Here is an 18,064-nt window from a genome sequence, read left to right as displayed (position 1 = left end):
TACCGTACATTATAAAGTTTCATTGTAAATTATATGAGAATTTAATCCACATAATTTATGTTTTCAATTATTTAAGCATTTAAACAATTCAGTGGGCCTAACGCTGGATGTAAATTTAAAACAAAACAAAAACAAAAAACAAAAGCATCGCCAAAGTGTTTTCATGTATGCAAATGATAATACTATCGCGCGATTACCGCCTATTTTTGGTAAGCAGAGCTCGGGATGGTTCACACGAACTGACGAATATCCGTCGAAATGTCGTATAAATAAACTGCAATTATGTAAATAACTTTCACAAGAACATTACGAATATCTTAATTAATATAATCTTAATTAATATTTTAAATTAGTTAACTACTAATTAATTAAAAGATTGATATAAACATTGTGACCTTATAACTACAATTTATTTAATATGTTTTAAATAATAAATACAAGAATCCTGCAACGAATTTTTCAGGTCAGAAATTGGCATAAAAAAGTAATAATTTTTCAACAGGTCAGAAATTGGCATAAAAAAGTAATAATTTTTCAATCGCGATCTTCGTATTTGTCGGTTAATGGAAATAGCGACGATAAACATATAATAATTAGTTTATAGTTTTTATTATAGTTATAATAATAATTATACATATATGATTATTATTATTATATACATATATTATTATTATATTTTTTTTCATTATGATAAGATTTTCCTCTTATATTACGTTTAAATTATATATAATTATATTATATAAAAGAACATATGTATATATACATAAATATATATATATATATATACATATATATATACACACACACATATATACATATATATATACCTATATATTATATATATATACATATATATACATATATATATATATACATACATATTTATATACACATATACATATATATATACATATATAATATATATATACATATATATCTATATACACACAAATATATAGATATACACACACATATACATATATATATATATAATATACATATATATAATATACATATATATACATATACATATACATATATACATACATATACATACATATACATATACATATATATACATATATGTATATACATGTAAATACATACATATATATATACACATATATATATATATATATATACATAGTAACAGAAAACGAGGGTTGACGTGTTTCAGGAACATAATAATATATTTATTTTAACACAAATATTTCGGTCGTCCCTGCAACCTTCTTCAGTGTGAATTGAACATACAACAAACTTTGCATAGAGTATATTGGCACATCAATGAAGTAATTTTACACTGTTTCAAAAATACGATATGTGATCTTGTATGTGCCAATCTACAGTTCAAATGCTCTAGTTGTCGTCTTACGTGCAAGGTTTCGCCGTCAATACGAGGTCCAAAATTTAAATTAGGCATCAATGTGATTGGGGCACGTATGTTCCGGTCCTATCATATGTAGTGAGACACGTCAACCCTCGTTTTCTGTTACTTGTTCTCAGTCTCAAAAAATTGGATAGCCTCGGGGCTTAGGCAAATATATGATATTATCATTTTTAACCGCATAAAGAAACCTGCTGAAATCTTAGAGAAACTGTGTGTTAAAGGAAACTGGCTTAACGAATACGCTTCGCTAATTGAAGCCAATCCAAGGGACTGGATAAAAATAATTAAGGATCATGATAATAAAAGTATACATGTAAATATTGACAATGAATGTAATATAATTGACAACATTGTTAAAATGAAAACAAAAAATATTTATTTATATTTTTTATTAATGCAAAATTCATTCCACCTCAAGCTATACACAAATGGAATAATATGTTTAACGCTGTAGATATAAAGTGGAGTGACGTTTGGATTAAAAAAGTAAAAAATGAAAAAAAATAATAAATATGCACAACTAAATTATAGAATGTTAAATAAAATAATTCCTACTAACTTACAGCTATATAAGTGGAAACTAAAAAAAAGTAATGAGTGTGACATGTGTTGTGTAATCGAAGACGAGAAACACATGTTCTTAAAGAACGCAGAGAAAATGTTTTGATGTATGTTCAACAGTCCTGCTTTCCAGATTATCTGACATCGTTAAAGAATGGCAGGGCATTGAAGCTAATAAGTTCATTGGTGAAGTTAGACCCAATTTTAGTAGATGGCATAATGAAAGTTGGTGGAAGGTTGAAGCGTTCAGATCTTGACAATGAAGCCATGCATCAAATCATCTTACCAAAGACACATCATGTTAATCCTAGACACTATCATTATATCACTGGGCATTCTGGTGTTGGAAGTACAATGGCAAAAGTACGACAACGATTCTGGCCAATTAACGGTAGCGTTTCCTTGAAATCAATTGTTCGAAAGTGTGTTGAATGTCGAGGAGTTTGTGGATCTACGCTCCAACAAAAAGTGTCCAACTTGCCAGCTGATCGTGTACAAGCAACACTGCCACCGTTCACTAATGTGGGCATCGATTGCTTCGGCCCATTCTACATTAAACAAGGTAGAGCTAGAGTGAAGGGATAAGGCATGATATTTACGTGTTTGAATGTTAGGGAGGTGTAAAAGGTGTCAAACTCATTAGATACGGAGTCCTTTATAAATGCTCTTAGGCGCTTTATAGCCAGAAGGGGAATGCCAAGCATAATTCGTTCAGATAATGGAGGAAATTTTGTGAAGGGCATTAATGAGCTTCGAGACACTTTTCTGCGAGGTGGAAAACCTATTACACGAGTTTCTGATGATCCCAAAGACAATCAGCCACTGACTCCCAATCATCTGTTATTGCTATGTTCTTGTTCACAGTTGCCACCTGCAACATTTGATCATGGAGATAGCTATTCAACCAAGCGCTGGCGGCAATTCCAGTATATGGCAAACGTTTTCTGGCGTCGTTGGATAAAGGAGTATTTGCCATCGCTACAAGAACGACGCAAGTGGTATCGCAACCAACCTAATCTGAAAGTTGGAGATATAGCTATTGTTTTTGATGCAAATACTCCACGAAGTATTTGGCCATTAGCACGAGTTATAGAAGTGTACACCAGTAATAATGATGGACTTCAAAACTGGAACTCTTGTAAGACCAATAACTATACTCGTATCTTTGGAAATTGCAGTTGGTGAATAGTGAAATTCGCTAATGAACTTTAGAAATATGTTATTTGTTTTGCTGAGTTACTCAAGCCTTGTGTTTTTTTTTTGTTTTTTTTTTTGTAAAGGCTTATTAATGGCGTCTTTACGGGGCCGGAATATTACGGCCTGAATTTTTTATACAATTATGTTAAATTATTATTATTTTATTTCTTATTGGGCCTTCCATACATACAAAAGTTACTATATTGTTTGTGAAGAACGGCAGTCGTCAATGAAGAAATTTGTCTTCAATTTTCAGTTATATCAGGCGTATCCGCAAATGACGTATGTTGCTACATTTATCAGTTGGTTTATTAATTATTTGTTAACTAGGTTAAGAAGCACTATACATGATTATTATAGAATAATGTTAATGCATTTATTATATGTTTAACGTGATAATATACTTCCAATTCAATCAATGACGTTTTATGGAAAAATATTGATAAAATTTTCTAAACATTAAACAATAGCAGAAGTTCTTTTAAAGAACTTCTTCTCGGTTGTTACTGTGCATTTAAGAATCAAATATATTCAATTGCTGTTTTTTTTCTATCTATAAGATAAAAATTTTAACTGAGTTGAATAAGCCTGTGTGCAAAAATCTTTGGATTATGTTCAAGACCAATGCAAAAAACCTGAATGCATATGTTTTTATAATGCTTAAGGTACATAAAACTGATATTTTAATGCATTGTATATTTAGAAATTCAATTATATTTGAACTATTTTATTTATTTTTTTAAATAACAAAAACTAACAAAAACTAAAAAGAACGAAAGAGGATGTTATGATATTACAATCATATTACAATATCTTTCATTTGTATATTATTATTTTATTATTATATCAAATTATTTGGTATAAAAGTTTAAAATATATTGAGAAAACCAAGGGGAAAAAAAGGAGAATAACAACGGAGTACACAATGATAATCGTTACTAAAAATGGCGAATATTTTGTGATAACTCGTCAATTAAATAATTGATAAAGGTGGCTGATTACCACATGAGAGAATGCGAATTAAGAAAACAACGAAAGAAGATCAACAAGTGTTGAACCGAAAAGAAAAACAAAATTTGAGTTAAGGAATGATAATTCGTAGAATTATAGATTATTACCGTTATTACCATGTATTAAAACGAAACATACAGTATTAGAGAAAGATCATGATGAAATATATATATACATATATGAAATAAAAGTGGTGGTGCACCACAAAAAAGAAAAAAAAAGTTAATAGCCTAACCCATGCTTTCACTTGGAATAATAAGCGAGAAAAAATAAAAAGAAAAACATTAATCCGTGATTCAAATGAAAGTGGTATTAAAATGCCAGACTTTACTTTACAAATAAATTCTTTAAAAGTTTCATGGGCAAAACGACTGCTTAATGATGACGACGCAAAATGAAAATTTGTACCAATATTTTTTATTCGAACAATTTGCAAAGAAAGAATTTTATTTAACATGACATGCGTAAGACACATAAATATATATAATACATATGATATTCCTATCTTTTACAATCATATCATACATGAATGTATAAAATATAATAGGATCAATAAAAAAGAAATTAATACGTTTGAGGAAATTATCAACGAACAACTGTTTGGTAATTACTTAATTCAGCTGGGAAATAAATCGTTGTTCTACAAACACTGCTGGATTAATAACGGTATAATTTTCATTAAAGACATTGTATGTGATCAGAAGTTTATATCTTTAGAGGAATTATTGGTGAAATTATGGTGTAAATCAAATTGGCTAAGTGAATATTTATGTATATTAAAAGCTATACCAGATCAATGGAAACATATCATAAAGGTCACAAAGAATTGCAATTATGATATTGTCAACATTAACCAAAAATATGACGGCATTAAAACAAAAACTGTATATTCATGTTTTGTAAAGGAGGCTTTCATTCCACCTATTGGACAAACAAAATGGGAAGCTTATTTCTTTGATAATTATATTGATTGGAAGTCATGCTGATTACATAAAGTTTGTAAAATAAAAGATAAAACATTAGCGCAGTTTAACTATAAACTTTTACATAGAATATTACCAACTAACAAAAACCTATCTGTATGGAAAGTAAAAGAATCAGACAAATGTAATAAATGTAATCAGATTGAGGATGAAAATCACATGCTCTTTAGTTGTATAAGTATTAAACCCTTTTGGAGAAGAGTACGAAATATATTAAGAGCTGTTGGGTACACACATAGCCTGCCGTTCAAACATCTTGTAATTGGAACACAAAATGTATTAATTGACTTTATTTACACTTCGGCGGCTTTTACTATTTACAAAGAAAAGATTTTGTCAGAGTTAAACAAATCAAGATGTACCTCATTATATAGTTCTTTTAAATACAATGCATTGCTTAGAATTAAATTCGACATGTATAATAATGAACAAAAAGCTAAAGAAAAGTGGAAAGAGCTACAAAAAATATGGACTGTAACACTTAAAATGTATATGTAATACTTTTTGGGGGTTGTTGTATATGAGTGTGTATATAGATTTATTTGTGTTTGTGTGTTTTTATGTATATTTTTGTGTATAGGCCTATATGTATGTATTTATGTATTTGTACGTATATGTATGAGTTTTTGTAATTGTGTATGTATGTGTGTGTATGGTTGCATCGGTTTGTGTGTGTTTGTTTATATGTATGTGTGTATTTATATGTATATAGGCCTGTATGTGTATATGATACATATATATATATATATATATATATATATATATATGTATATATTTGTGTGTGTGTGTTTGTGTGTTGGTATGTTTTGGGTTGTATGTATATGTATGTGTTTATGTATGTTTATGTGTATATGTGCGTATATGTGTGTGTGTATATATATATATATTATATATATATATATTTATATATGTATGTGTGTATATGTGTATGTGTATGTGTGTATGTATATATGTATGTGTGTGTATGGGTGTGTATTTATTTATGTATATATTAATGTATGGATGTTTAAATGTATGTGTATTTAATTTGCAGTCTTTATAAATAATTATGTATAAAGAAAGATTAGATATAGTAATGTGAGTAAAGAAAGAAGGTAATAAGACCTAATGCTGTTTGTTAAATGTATTGTATAAAGTATGTATATAAAAGGAGGAAAAAATATTGAAAATAAATGAAAAAAGACAATAAAAGTGGGTTACCCCACAAAAGACAAAAAAAAAAGTAATAGAGTAATAAGCATATACTCATATTATTATAACGATTGTCATTAAAATCATAATATTAGTAAGTATGATTATTACAGTTATTTTAATTAGCAATTAGTAGAACTCCGCATAGTACACTGTAGGAAAATTATCATACGAAGGTTATATTCAATGCTTAAAAAAATTCCTGATGAAATTTTTGAATTCATTTAATCTAACATAAGTATAATAATTTTCTGTTACTGTACGATGCATACTCTACTAATTGCTTTATAAGTCAATCGTCGTCTTTTAATTTTAGTTTTTGATTACCAACTGTTGTAGCACTCATCGGTTGCTATAGTGATATGATCAGTATACTGTGCAGTATATTGTGTGCGTATTTACACTTCTGTGAGTGTGTTGATTTGTACTCCTGCAGTACGTACGCGTTAACTACATTTCAGCAGTGCCGTACAGTTACGATGAATAACAATTGTATGTAATTTGTATTGTGTTAAAAAGAACTTGCTTGTAATGCTTTTTTGATACATTCGTCAAAGAAATAAAAATTTCTTAAAGCATTCGAGAAAGAATACATTCACTGACTTTTTGGTAAAAATCGTGCGATGATATCATAACTGTGCTAGGCTACGGCCTACTCTATTAATATTTTAAAGTCCTCGGCGGCGGCCTCCCACTTGGCTGTAGTCCGGCCTACATCCAGTATCGTTCCTTGAGTCTTTAATACGGTGTAGAATATTCCTAATAAACGTTCAGTTTGGTTAGTTTAATAAAGTTCATTGATTCAATAACTTTTTTAACTGTTCATACTTAATATTAAATTTAAAGTTACTTTGTTCGGGTTCTAATTAACCTTGTTTTATTGCGAAAGTAATTTTCAATTACAATTCAATTTTTATCGCGGTGCAAGAAATATTTGCGGTGACGAAAATATTTTTTTTTTGTTTTTTTTTTTGCACACGAATCTAAAACAAATCAAGCCAAACATGCATTAATGGCATCCACTCATCCATCCATCCATCCATACATCCATCCATCCATCCATCCATCCATCCATTCATCCATCCATCCATCCATCCATTCATCCATCCATCCATCTATCTATCCCATCCCGTCCCATCCCATCCCATCCCATCCTATATCTGTCTGTCTGTCTAGAAGATTTTGGTTAAGAAATATAAATAAAACAAAGAAAAGGCACAATAAAAATACCTTGCTTGCCTTGACAGTTCACCACTCATTTAATATCGTGTTGAGCACGGGTGTATGCTAGTTCAGAAAATGTGTAGCCTCAATCAAGATTTATTGTTAGAGTATTAAAAAATGTCACCCGCGGTTTATAATCGGTTTATAATACTTAATAAACGGTAGTATTGTTTTTAACTAAAACCATCTTAGAGCACGGGTGTATGCGAGTTCCAGTCAAGTCGCCCCCCCCCCCCAGTAAAGTTGCCCCCCCCCCCTTGTAAAGTCGCCCTCCCCTCTACAAAGTCGCCCCCTAACCATGTCGCTCCCTAACCAAGTCCCCTTGACCAATATTGATTATTTGGCCAAAAAAATAATTGTTGGTTTGCCCTTCTTTTTTTTTTTAAGTTTGGAAAATAAACGCTAAGGCCTATAATGTATAATCGTGTTCGAAGGTTAATAATAATCGATATTCGTCAAGGGGCGACTTTGTTAAGTGGTTATTTTCTTAAGGGGAGGGGGAGACTTGGTTAGGGGCGACTTGGTTGGGGGGTGGGGCGACTTAGTTAGGGGCGACTTGGTTAAGGGGCGATTTACCATTAGAGTATTAGGAAATGTCACCCAATTCTGTATTAAAACATAGTCTATTTTACCAAATTGATATAAGATTTTATCTATACAGGATAACACATTTTAACAGGAACCTTATTATGATTCCACGACTTGATTTGGAAATAGACGGTTTATAATACTTAAAGAACTTCAATATCTACTTAAAGCCAAATCAGTAACGTATTCTGCAAAATAATTCAAAAAAGAGTGTGAGTCGAAACTGAACGACACAAATTATTTCAGTCACTTTACCGAAGAAAATAGAAAGTAACAGCAAGTCTTGATCATGTGTATAATTTTGTTATAACATTATTTATCAATAGACCTACATGTTTTTGTTGCATATTGTTTTTATAGGTACTGGAATCAGCGGCGGTTGCTCCGACAGCAATACGAACAGCTACAAAACGAGGGCCCTCCACCAATTGACGGTGTGCAGGTTCGATATGACGCGTTCGTCTCTTACAACAGCAAGGACCGTGATTGGGTACTTAAAACAGCCTTACCCATATTAGAAGGGCCCGAGTTCAACTTCCGTCTTTGCGTCGACTTCCGAGATTTCATAGTAGGCGGAGCAATCACCGACAATATTTCTGATGCTATTAAGTATAGTCGTAAAATGTTAGTAGTTGTCACTGAGAACTTTGCTAAGAGCGAATGGTGTTACTTTGAAATGGAAATGGCAAGGACCCGAATGTTTGACAATCACGAGGACATTTTAGTGGTTGTAATATTAGAGCATGTAGCGAGTAGAAATATGCCGACATTACTGCAGAAAATATTGAGGAAGAAGACATACATTGAATGGACTCAAAGTCCAGATGGTCAGAAAGTGTTTTGGACAAGATTGGCGACAGCATTAAATACACCGAATGCTCACCACGATCGTCTTATAAACTAAGGCAAACATTACAAGTTTGAAAATATTTGTCAGCAAAGTACTCCAAACAGATGAATCAATACATTGATCAACGGTGATAAGTTTTAGTTATATTATTTGAAATATTTCTTTTTTCTTTTTTTTCTTTTATTAATATTTCAAGAGGAAATGTCCCACACAGCAAAGCTGATTATTAGGGGAGTCCTCATCACAACAAACAAGTTACAAAAGAGACACAAAGCAGAGCAAACAGCAAAAACAGCACATTCATAAATATTTTTTTTTAAAAGCCAATAAATATGTTATATTTTTTTTAATAGAATAAAAAATATTTAGGAGCTATAAAATGGTAAAAAAATCATTCAAATCTGACATTTCCTTATGAAGTTACAAGCATTTAAGCATACAGCTGTTTAAAGAACAATATATGAGAAACCAGCCTTCAAAGTTTATGATTTAAGGCATTTCTCATGCAGAAACTATTACAAAATCATTAAAAAGTGTTGTTTTAACATTGTAATTGGGAAAAATAACAGCACAGCATGATGTATAGATACATAAACCTTAGTTTAGTGAAATAAAATAGATTTTTAAAAACTTTACATTGTAGCATGTTTTTGCTATTTTCTCTGAAACACAATTTGCAACGAGTGACTGGTTTAGCTTGTCTTTGCCACAAATGTTTTCTTCCAGAGTCTGACTTTAAAAGTTTGTTCTTATTTATATTAAAAGCTACCTTAAATTAAAGAAAGAAAATATATGACGCCTGTTATTATGAAACATAGGCTACACCGTCGGTTAACTCAAATACAAAGTTTCATATATAAGTAGGTATATATTTATATAATTAATGTTTTATTTGATTGCAAAATAATTTGATGTCAGACACTTAATGATTTAGGAGTATGGTGTTGCCTGCCTTTGTCTGAGGCAGTGAAGAAAAATGTATGCTTAGCTGTTTATTAGGGTAGGTCAGAATACGTTGATATGATTGATAGGCGGATTTTGTTTATATTTATATGTTCATATTATGCACAACGGGCGTATACATTTAGTATTTTTTGCGTGAATGGAGGTTGTGACTGATTGAAGATATTGTGAAAAGGGATTTCCTTTCGTAGCCATGTCGTATTTACCTGTATAAATTATTATTGTTTTTATAAATAAAATGTTTACATCAAAAGACTGACTGTTATGTTATCATCATTGTAGTATTTGGAAGATTTATCAAATAAATTAGATATGATACAATATGTAATAACATTGGATCAATGATTGACTTCGTCATCGAAGTAATATGTTACAAAACCTTCCACCGTTTGGTGACGTTGAAAGTTTCAAAACGCTGTAGCATCTGCTGATTGGTCACAATACATCTAGTCTCAAAACCTGGAGAGAGTGTACGTTTGGCATTGCATTCTAAATGTTTTAAACCACGAAAAAATGATATGTAGGCATATCTGTGGCGGATTCTGGAATTTAAATTGAGGGAGCTCATGGAGGCCTTCCATACCTCCTCAGCCCCACCATGGATAGGGCTGAGGTAAGACGAGTTATGATTATGGCACCTCCTGTTTCCAGCAATAGCACTTTCAAAATTTCAATATATTTTTCTTTTTATCTCCATTTAAAATAAAATTAGGAAAAACTTAGGAGAGCCCAGACCATGGAAGCATAAAATAGCCTTTCAATTCTAATACGTCACTTAATATAATATGATATTATGTTCCACAATTGTCCGCGACATAATTATGTCCCTATGAGTAGGGGCCCCGAGGCCCCCTAAGGGTCGGGGACCTTGCGGAACGCCGTACGCGAGCGCATAGGCGTCACGCCAATGCGGATGTAAAATGTTCTCGTGCAAGCACTGATAGTTGTATTGCGAATTTGTTGTGAGAGACAGATTGCTAAATTAAAAAGCCAGTAGCCAGAATAACGCTGGAGGTTCAGGGGTGGTGCTCCTGCGATCTGGACATTATTAATTCTATTTCAATTACATGTAAGTGACTGTGAGAAGGTGTTTTTAATTGAAATGAATTTGAATTGGCAAAGCTATGAATTCCCAATCTAAGTGAACCCCAAACCCAACTCCCCCTCCCACCAAAGTATATTTAATGTATTTCATTGGAGATTCAATAATACAAATACATAAGAATTTAAGTGAAAAAAATGAGGATAATATAAATGAGTCTGTGAATAGTGTACATAAGGATAAGTCCAAAATTTTTTGGACGTGTAGAAAGTGGTTTCCATTTAAGTCGTTCTACCCTTAATGGTTACACTGCTGCTTGTTTGTAGTCTCTTGTGACAAACTGGGCAACTTGTATATTATCAATTCGGATGATGTCCTGTTAGAGATGTGGAGCTCAAGTTGTATCACAATATTTGAGTTTTGACCTTACTTAGGGAAGTGTATGCCTTTTCATTGTATTTTTACGGGTCTGTTGATAAACTATTAATATTGGTATTATCATCGTCGTTTTTACAAATTGTTTTATTATTAAATACTATTATTATTATCATCATCATTATTTTAATTATTGTAGAATACTGTAGTTATAAAGCATATTTATTGTATATCATTGGAGATTCAATAATACAAGTTAATAAAAATTAATTTAAAAAAAAATAAACAGAATAATCTGATCTGATAGGTATGCATTTTTGATTTTTTTTTTTTGAGTCATTTATTGTTTGTGGGGAAATTGAATTTGCGTATATGTATGTCTTGGCACGTATCTTTCTGATTTTTTGAGCTGAGGATGACCTAGTGGGACTAGTAAGGAATTTTATGTCAGATAACGTAATGAAAACGTGTCTGTGAATAGTATTGTGGAAGAGCGAGTAAATGTGTTGACCTCTTTTTTGGCGCGTAGGTACAGTACCACGGAGTATTATATCGAGGTATGTAATTAAGCTGTCTGAATCTTACGTAACACTGTATGCGCGTAATGATATTGTTTGTCTGGGTATTTATAGTGGTCTTCACGTGGTTACTGCCTGTTGAACACTTCCATCGTTATTGTACGGTTTGTGGGCTGAGCAACGTAAGCTCATTGAATAAGTTTACAGGTATGTTAATGATCATTGTATTTTGCTAATAGTAACTTTATATTGACCTTGTGATATCTGATTGATAATGTGAATGATTTGTAATGGATTCGAGTATGGTAGCCTAATATATTAGGTAGTATTACTAGAGGTTGTGAGAAAGGTATTAATGGTGTGATGGCATAGGTATGCATGCCATAGAGGTACAGCTGTGTGAATGCTGTATGAGTATATCTTTGGACTCGTTTCTTATTTATCTTTACATTATTAATTAATTCCTTCCTAGATTACTATAATTGATGTGTAGCGATGGTTGTGTTCTTCCAAAGCTAGTTTGTTGTTTAAATCCAGGTATACACGCACTTGTTTATCTAAGTATTGATGTAGTGATGGTTGGGTAATATTGTAATGATTAGAGATGTAATCGTATCATGTAGTAATGATGTACATTGAGTATATTGATGTGAAAATATAATACAATAATGATGTATAGATATTAACTGTAATCTCGATGTTACAGGGTTTTTTTTATATGGACTCAATGTGTACGGTACACATTGACATTGATTTGAATCCAACACTTGACGATTAAAAGAACCTGGTAACTTTCATGGTAGTCGGTGTCTTCTTCCTTCTTTGTGAGCTTAAAACTACCACAGATTTTGGTGTCAGAAGTGGGATAGTCGTTGGAATCCTACTGATTCATCGTATTGGAGAAAATCATGTGTGAAGTTAACATTGACATGGACACGCTTCGACGCTGATGTCAGGATAGCCGGTTTGAAAGCCCTTGGATTCACGGTTGGATTTAATCATGTTGTGTACATATATGTATTCATGCATTGAAATATGAATCAAGCTGTTCCTAGGAATCAAACTTCAAAATCTGTTGCAAAAGTGCTTCGTGATAATTGGTTTACGCATTATGGTATTCCCCATCGCATTCATTCGGATCAGGGTCGAGATTTTGAGAGTGTGTTGATTAAAGAACTTTGTGCCTTGTATAATATTCAAAAGACGAGAACAAGTCCTTATAGGCCATGTGGTAATGGACAAGTCGAACGATTTAATTCTACTCTATGTAAAATGATTCGGTCTTTGGAGTTAGGAAAGAGAAAGAATTGGCCAGAGTTATTATTCCATTTGGTATACATGTACAATACTACCACCCATAGAATTACCAATTATTCCCCATTTAGATTAATGCATGGCCGTGAACCTACAATCCTTATCGATCAAATTTCTATTAGTCATAATATAGGTAACTGGGAACATGACTTTATCAAAGAGCAAGCTATGGACATATGGATACCGTGAATGATATGGCAATTCGGAACATTGAAAAGGCACACGAAATTAGTGAAAGATTACAATCCGGTAACAAGATAGCTGACACCTTATGCATTGGGGATAGGGTCTTGTTAAAACGTATGGCGTATGATGGTAGACATAAACTTGTGGACAAATACTATAGTGATCAGTACGTAATTGTAAATGTTAACAAACAGGGTGATGTCTACGACATAAAACCATCCATGGGGGGGGGGGTGCAACTAGGACGGTTAACCGTGCGTTAATAATTCGTGATCCTAGAGATGATTTGTGTGATCCTCCTGCATTCTGGCCGAATGTTGATGAAGTGAGTGAGGCAAGTGGTTGTACAATGATCCCTGTAGAATCGGAAGAAAGTGAGAGTATTAGTAGTAGTGATGAAGATGTTGATCTGGTCTCTTTACCTCTACCAATCTTGCCTACTCCCACTGTTAGGCGATCTTCACGGGTTAATAAAGGAAACCATAGTAATCCTCATCATCTCCCTCGATATATGCTGAGATAAGGTTATCCATGGTTGGTTATTCCATAATTCTGTATTTATAATATTGTATTATGGTTACGATTGATAATGATTATGTGTAAGTGTATAAGTTTTGTAATGATGTTCGGTTGTTCTTGCACTTGTAACTTGAAATTATGATTGTATTATTATTGATAAAACAAAATTTAAAAAAAAAACAAATAAAAAATTTAAAAATGTTTATATATTGTGCATATAGTCTTTGGGGACAAAGATTTGTCTGTCAGGATGGATTGTGGAAGAGGGAGTAAATGTGTTGATCTCTTTCTTAAAACTACCACAGTATACATAAGGATAAGTCTAAAATGTTTGGGACGTGTAGGAAGTGGTTTCCATTTAAGAAGTTCTATCCTGTTTTGTAGTCGCTGGTGACAAACTTGGCAACTCGTCGTACACTATCAATTTGGATGATGTCCTGTGGAAGATGTGGATCTCAGCTGTACACAGTACTTGAGTTTGGACCTTACTTACGGCAGCGTATGCTATTTCATTTGATTTTCCTGATTTTCCTGTCAGCCAGATATCATCTGCTGTGACGTTACGGCTAGTTGTTATTACAGCCGCTGTATGGGTGGAGTGATACAGCTTGCCTAGCCTGACGTTACCATAGCAGGATTCTTTCGAGTGGTGGTGGTACCTGGCCTACCAGAGTTGATAAGATCTTCATAAACGTGGGACAGTTGGACGTGCGCCCCTTCTTCTCTGTTCATGTTTTGATTTTGAGATGTTCTTATTAAGTGCTTCTTTGATTTCCTGTGTTTCTTTTTCAAGGATCTTAAAGTTTCCACAGTCAGGGATGTGGGTGTTTTTTACCATATGATCAGTGATTGCAGATTTGTTGATTTCTGTTGCTGATGATTGTTCTCTTGTTTGGATTCTCCCTGTATTGTCAGTTACATCTTTAATATGTTCTTTTAATCTGGTAGTAAGGCATCTTCCTGTTCCGCCAATGTATACTTTGTTTTACAGCTTTTGCAACCTACTTGGTAAATGACACCACAGTACCCCTAATCTTATGTAGTCGTTTGAAATATGTTCCAACTTCGTGTGTTTTAAATGTCCTGATTTTTTTTGCGACAATTCTTGCACATAATGGTATCGCAACATTTCCTTTTGCTTTTTAGAGTCTTTGGATTTTCCTTTTGTTGGTGTTTCTTGATGTTGTGTTTTTGTATGTTTTCTATATTTTTTATTTCTTCTGCTTTTTGGAAGATACGAAGCTTTCGCATTTATGAACTAGTGTCAGAACAACACTTGGACTGGAAATGTAAATATTGGTTTGTGTGTGGGCTGTGTGATAAGGACATCTAAAAATGGTATTGAGTTGTTATTCACTTCTTCGAATGTGAATATAATATTTTCTGTTGCACCAAAGCTGTTAGATGAACCGTCCTGTCAAAGGTAAAAATACTGGTTTATTTTATAATTTTTCGATTTTGTATTTCTGTTTGTCAGTGTATTTAAGGTGTTTTTATCGAAGAAATAAATGATAATGATATTAATAAACAATCACTTTTATATTATTTGTTATCAGATCTCTGTGTGAAGGCAATTGCACTTTCATTTTAAACAATTTATAGTCTTCATTATACACACAATATTTGAAAGACAAAGTGAGAACAGACTCGGAAATTCAACGATCAACCATGTTTAATTTCAGTTTAAACATTTCTAACCTACAGATTGACGTTCATGTTTTTACTACAGATGCAAAGATGCCATATCATTTGGATATCTTAACGTCATTGTTGTAATTCAATTACTTTTCGGTAAGCAGTGATCTTGAAGTTGCGTTGATTTTTGTGCTAAAATATTTTATCTGTGTGTTACCATTAAATATTGAAACAACAAGTTACACAATACAATATTGGATGTATTTAAAACTCCGTACAAAGGTAACAAAATACGTTGTGTTGCCTTCTGCGACGCCCGAAATTTAAAAAAATTGGACTATAGATGCAAGCCAATAATTGTTAAAAAATAGGAGGCATAGTTTTGGAAACCGAGCGCTCCACGTTACATGCACGCAAATCAGATCGCTCGAGGCCTAAACTACCTTAATCTACTATTACGTAAGCCATTTTTACTATACACTACTAGTACTACGCGTGGTCGTCGAAATCAAAGATGATAATATTTACGGTATATTAGAAATATAATTTTAAAAATAGACTTAGGCATAGCCATCCCTTAGGAAAGTGTTTTAAGGTAATGAAGAGAAATTGTATTCACAAAAAGTCGAGCCTCAACATTTATTAAGACCTGTGGTGATCGTCTAGCCAGGCTAGGCCCAGTTCTCTGCAACATAAAAACAGCCATATTTTATGACTAAAATCGACCTCTTAAGTGTACTATTTTCACGCTCAGAGAAGCCAAGGTAAATAAAATTTTAAGGTATATGATTCATTGAAATTCAAACTTTTAAGCCGGCATGTTACTAAAAATGCAGGAAAATAATTTAATTTAATATATACTTGGTTAGTATATATTTTTGGTTAGGCTTGCTACCGTTTTATTGGCATATCTATGAGCTACTTTTTAGGCCCAAATAAACTAGATAGTACAACCGATCTTAGGAGGGATTTAGACAGCAGTTCGAGGTTTATCATATATAATCACCGACGGTGATTTCGATTTTTTTTCCCATTTTCCAACACAACAATTTTGTTTGACCTAAAAAATACATAAAATGTGTACAATTGCATTATTGGATAATGATTAAGCACTGTTTTAAATTCACTTTGTAAGCATTAGACCTTACGAGGAAATTAAAAAATGCTTATAATATTGACAGGGAATGACAAATGATTGTTTACCGTGGGTGGGGTGGTGGCGGTGACCACCAGTGGTTGAAGGAACCAGTTGAAGGTGTTCACTTCTGAATTTATTTTATTGGAAAAGGTAGAGTAACACGCAGCCCCGAATTTTAGTCATTTGAGTCTCCTATGTAAGGAATGTCATGATTGATTAGGCATTTTTGCTGCTGCCGTTAGTCGGGAGAGGGTGTATTTGTGCAACCTTTGCGACCACCACCAACTTATGCAAGCACAATTTTGATATTATTTCTATGAATAGGCAATATTGATGAAAAATGTTATGTCAAAATGACATTAATGTTTTGAGATACATAACACACACTTGTCTACCTAATACACTATTGAGACCTATTACAAAATCTACTGTGTAATAATGACTTTTTTGAAATGTTTTCAAACATATTACAATCCATTAAACATTAAGCATCGATCGAAGCTCTTCATGACAGAATTATGCATAAAACCAATACACATTTACTAGTTTACTACAATAAATAACACTAAAATAATAATTTATTTCCACAATTTCTTAAATATCGTCTGAGCATGTTTTGAAATCACTTTCTTTTTTACTACATGATCTTTAACTACAACGACACGAATATTAATAGAGCAACATGAATGCACAAGAGAACACGCCACTAAAATTTGATCATCAATGCATGTTTTTGACCAAATTTCTTTGTCACAACAAACGATCAATATAAATATATATATGAAAAAGCCCCAAAATGTTGAGACAATTATTCCTTAGACATCATTTAAAAATGTTTTCGGAATCACGTTTTTTGTTACTACAACGATAAAGTACAAGAGAGCAACATGAATGTATATTACGCCTCAAAATGTTGGGACAATTCCGTAACCATCATCTGTGCATGTTTCGAAATCACGTTGTTTGTTACTATAATCTTAACTACAACGTTAAACTACAAAAACAGTACTAAAGCAATATTAAATGTATGTTGAGAATAACACACATCAAAATGTTTCAACAGCCTACTAGTCATAAAGGTGCAGCAAGAGATTAGTAGCTGGAATGGAGTAGTAGTTTGGGTGGAGGTGAATAGCTTGGTGGTTTATATGCATGATGTTTTCTCACGACCAAAACAACTTCACTCACTAAACCTCATAATGAAACTTAGTTTATGTAGAGCATCTTGTGTTATGTTTTGTCTGTCCTGTGAAGGATATGTCACTTTGAACAGTGATTAAGTTTGCCGCTTGGCATATCCTTGAACTTAAACCTAAACCAATAAACAAAAGTAGTAAACTTATTGTTAACACAGCGTACACTATATGTACCCGATTATA

General features: G+C 32.5%; 1 protein-coding gene across 1 annotated transcript in view; it reads left to right on the top strand.

Annotated features, from left to right (window-relative positions):
- The window catches only part of LOC117121771 (toll-like receptor 13), a 15,919-nt gene extending 6,505 nt beyond the window's left edge, over positions 1–9,414 (top strand). Inside the window, exon 2 of the mRNA XM_033267078.1 lies at positions 8,506–9,414. Coding sequence (XP_033122969.1) covers positions 8,506–9,049 — 544 coding nt within the window. The 3' untranslated portion in view covers positions 9,050–9,414. The remainder of the gene's footprint in view (positions 1–8,505) is intronic.
- Positions 9,415–18,064: the final 8,650 nt, after the last annotated feature.

Source organism: Anneissia japonica, unplaced genomic scaffold, assembly GCF_011630105.1.
Source record: "Anneissia japonica isolate Jap-2015-1 unplaced genomic scaffold, ASM1163010v1 scaffold3436_len560460_cov161, whole genome shotgun sequence".
Lineage (NCBI taxonomy): Eukaryota > Metazoa > Echinodermata > Crinoidea > Comatulida > Comatulidae > Anneissia > Anneissia japonica.
Note: the sequence above shows the minus strand (reverse complement) of the source record. Positions and strands in the feature narration are given on the sequence as shown.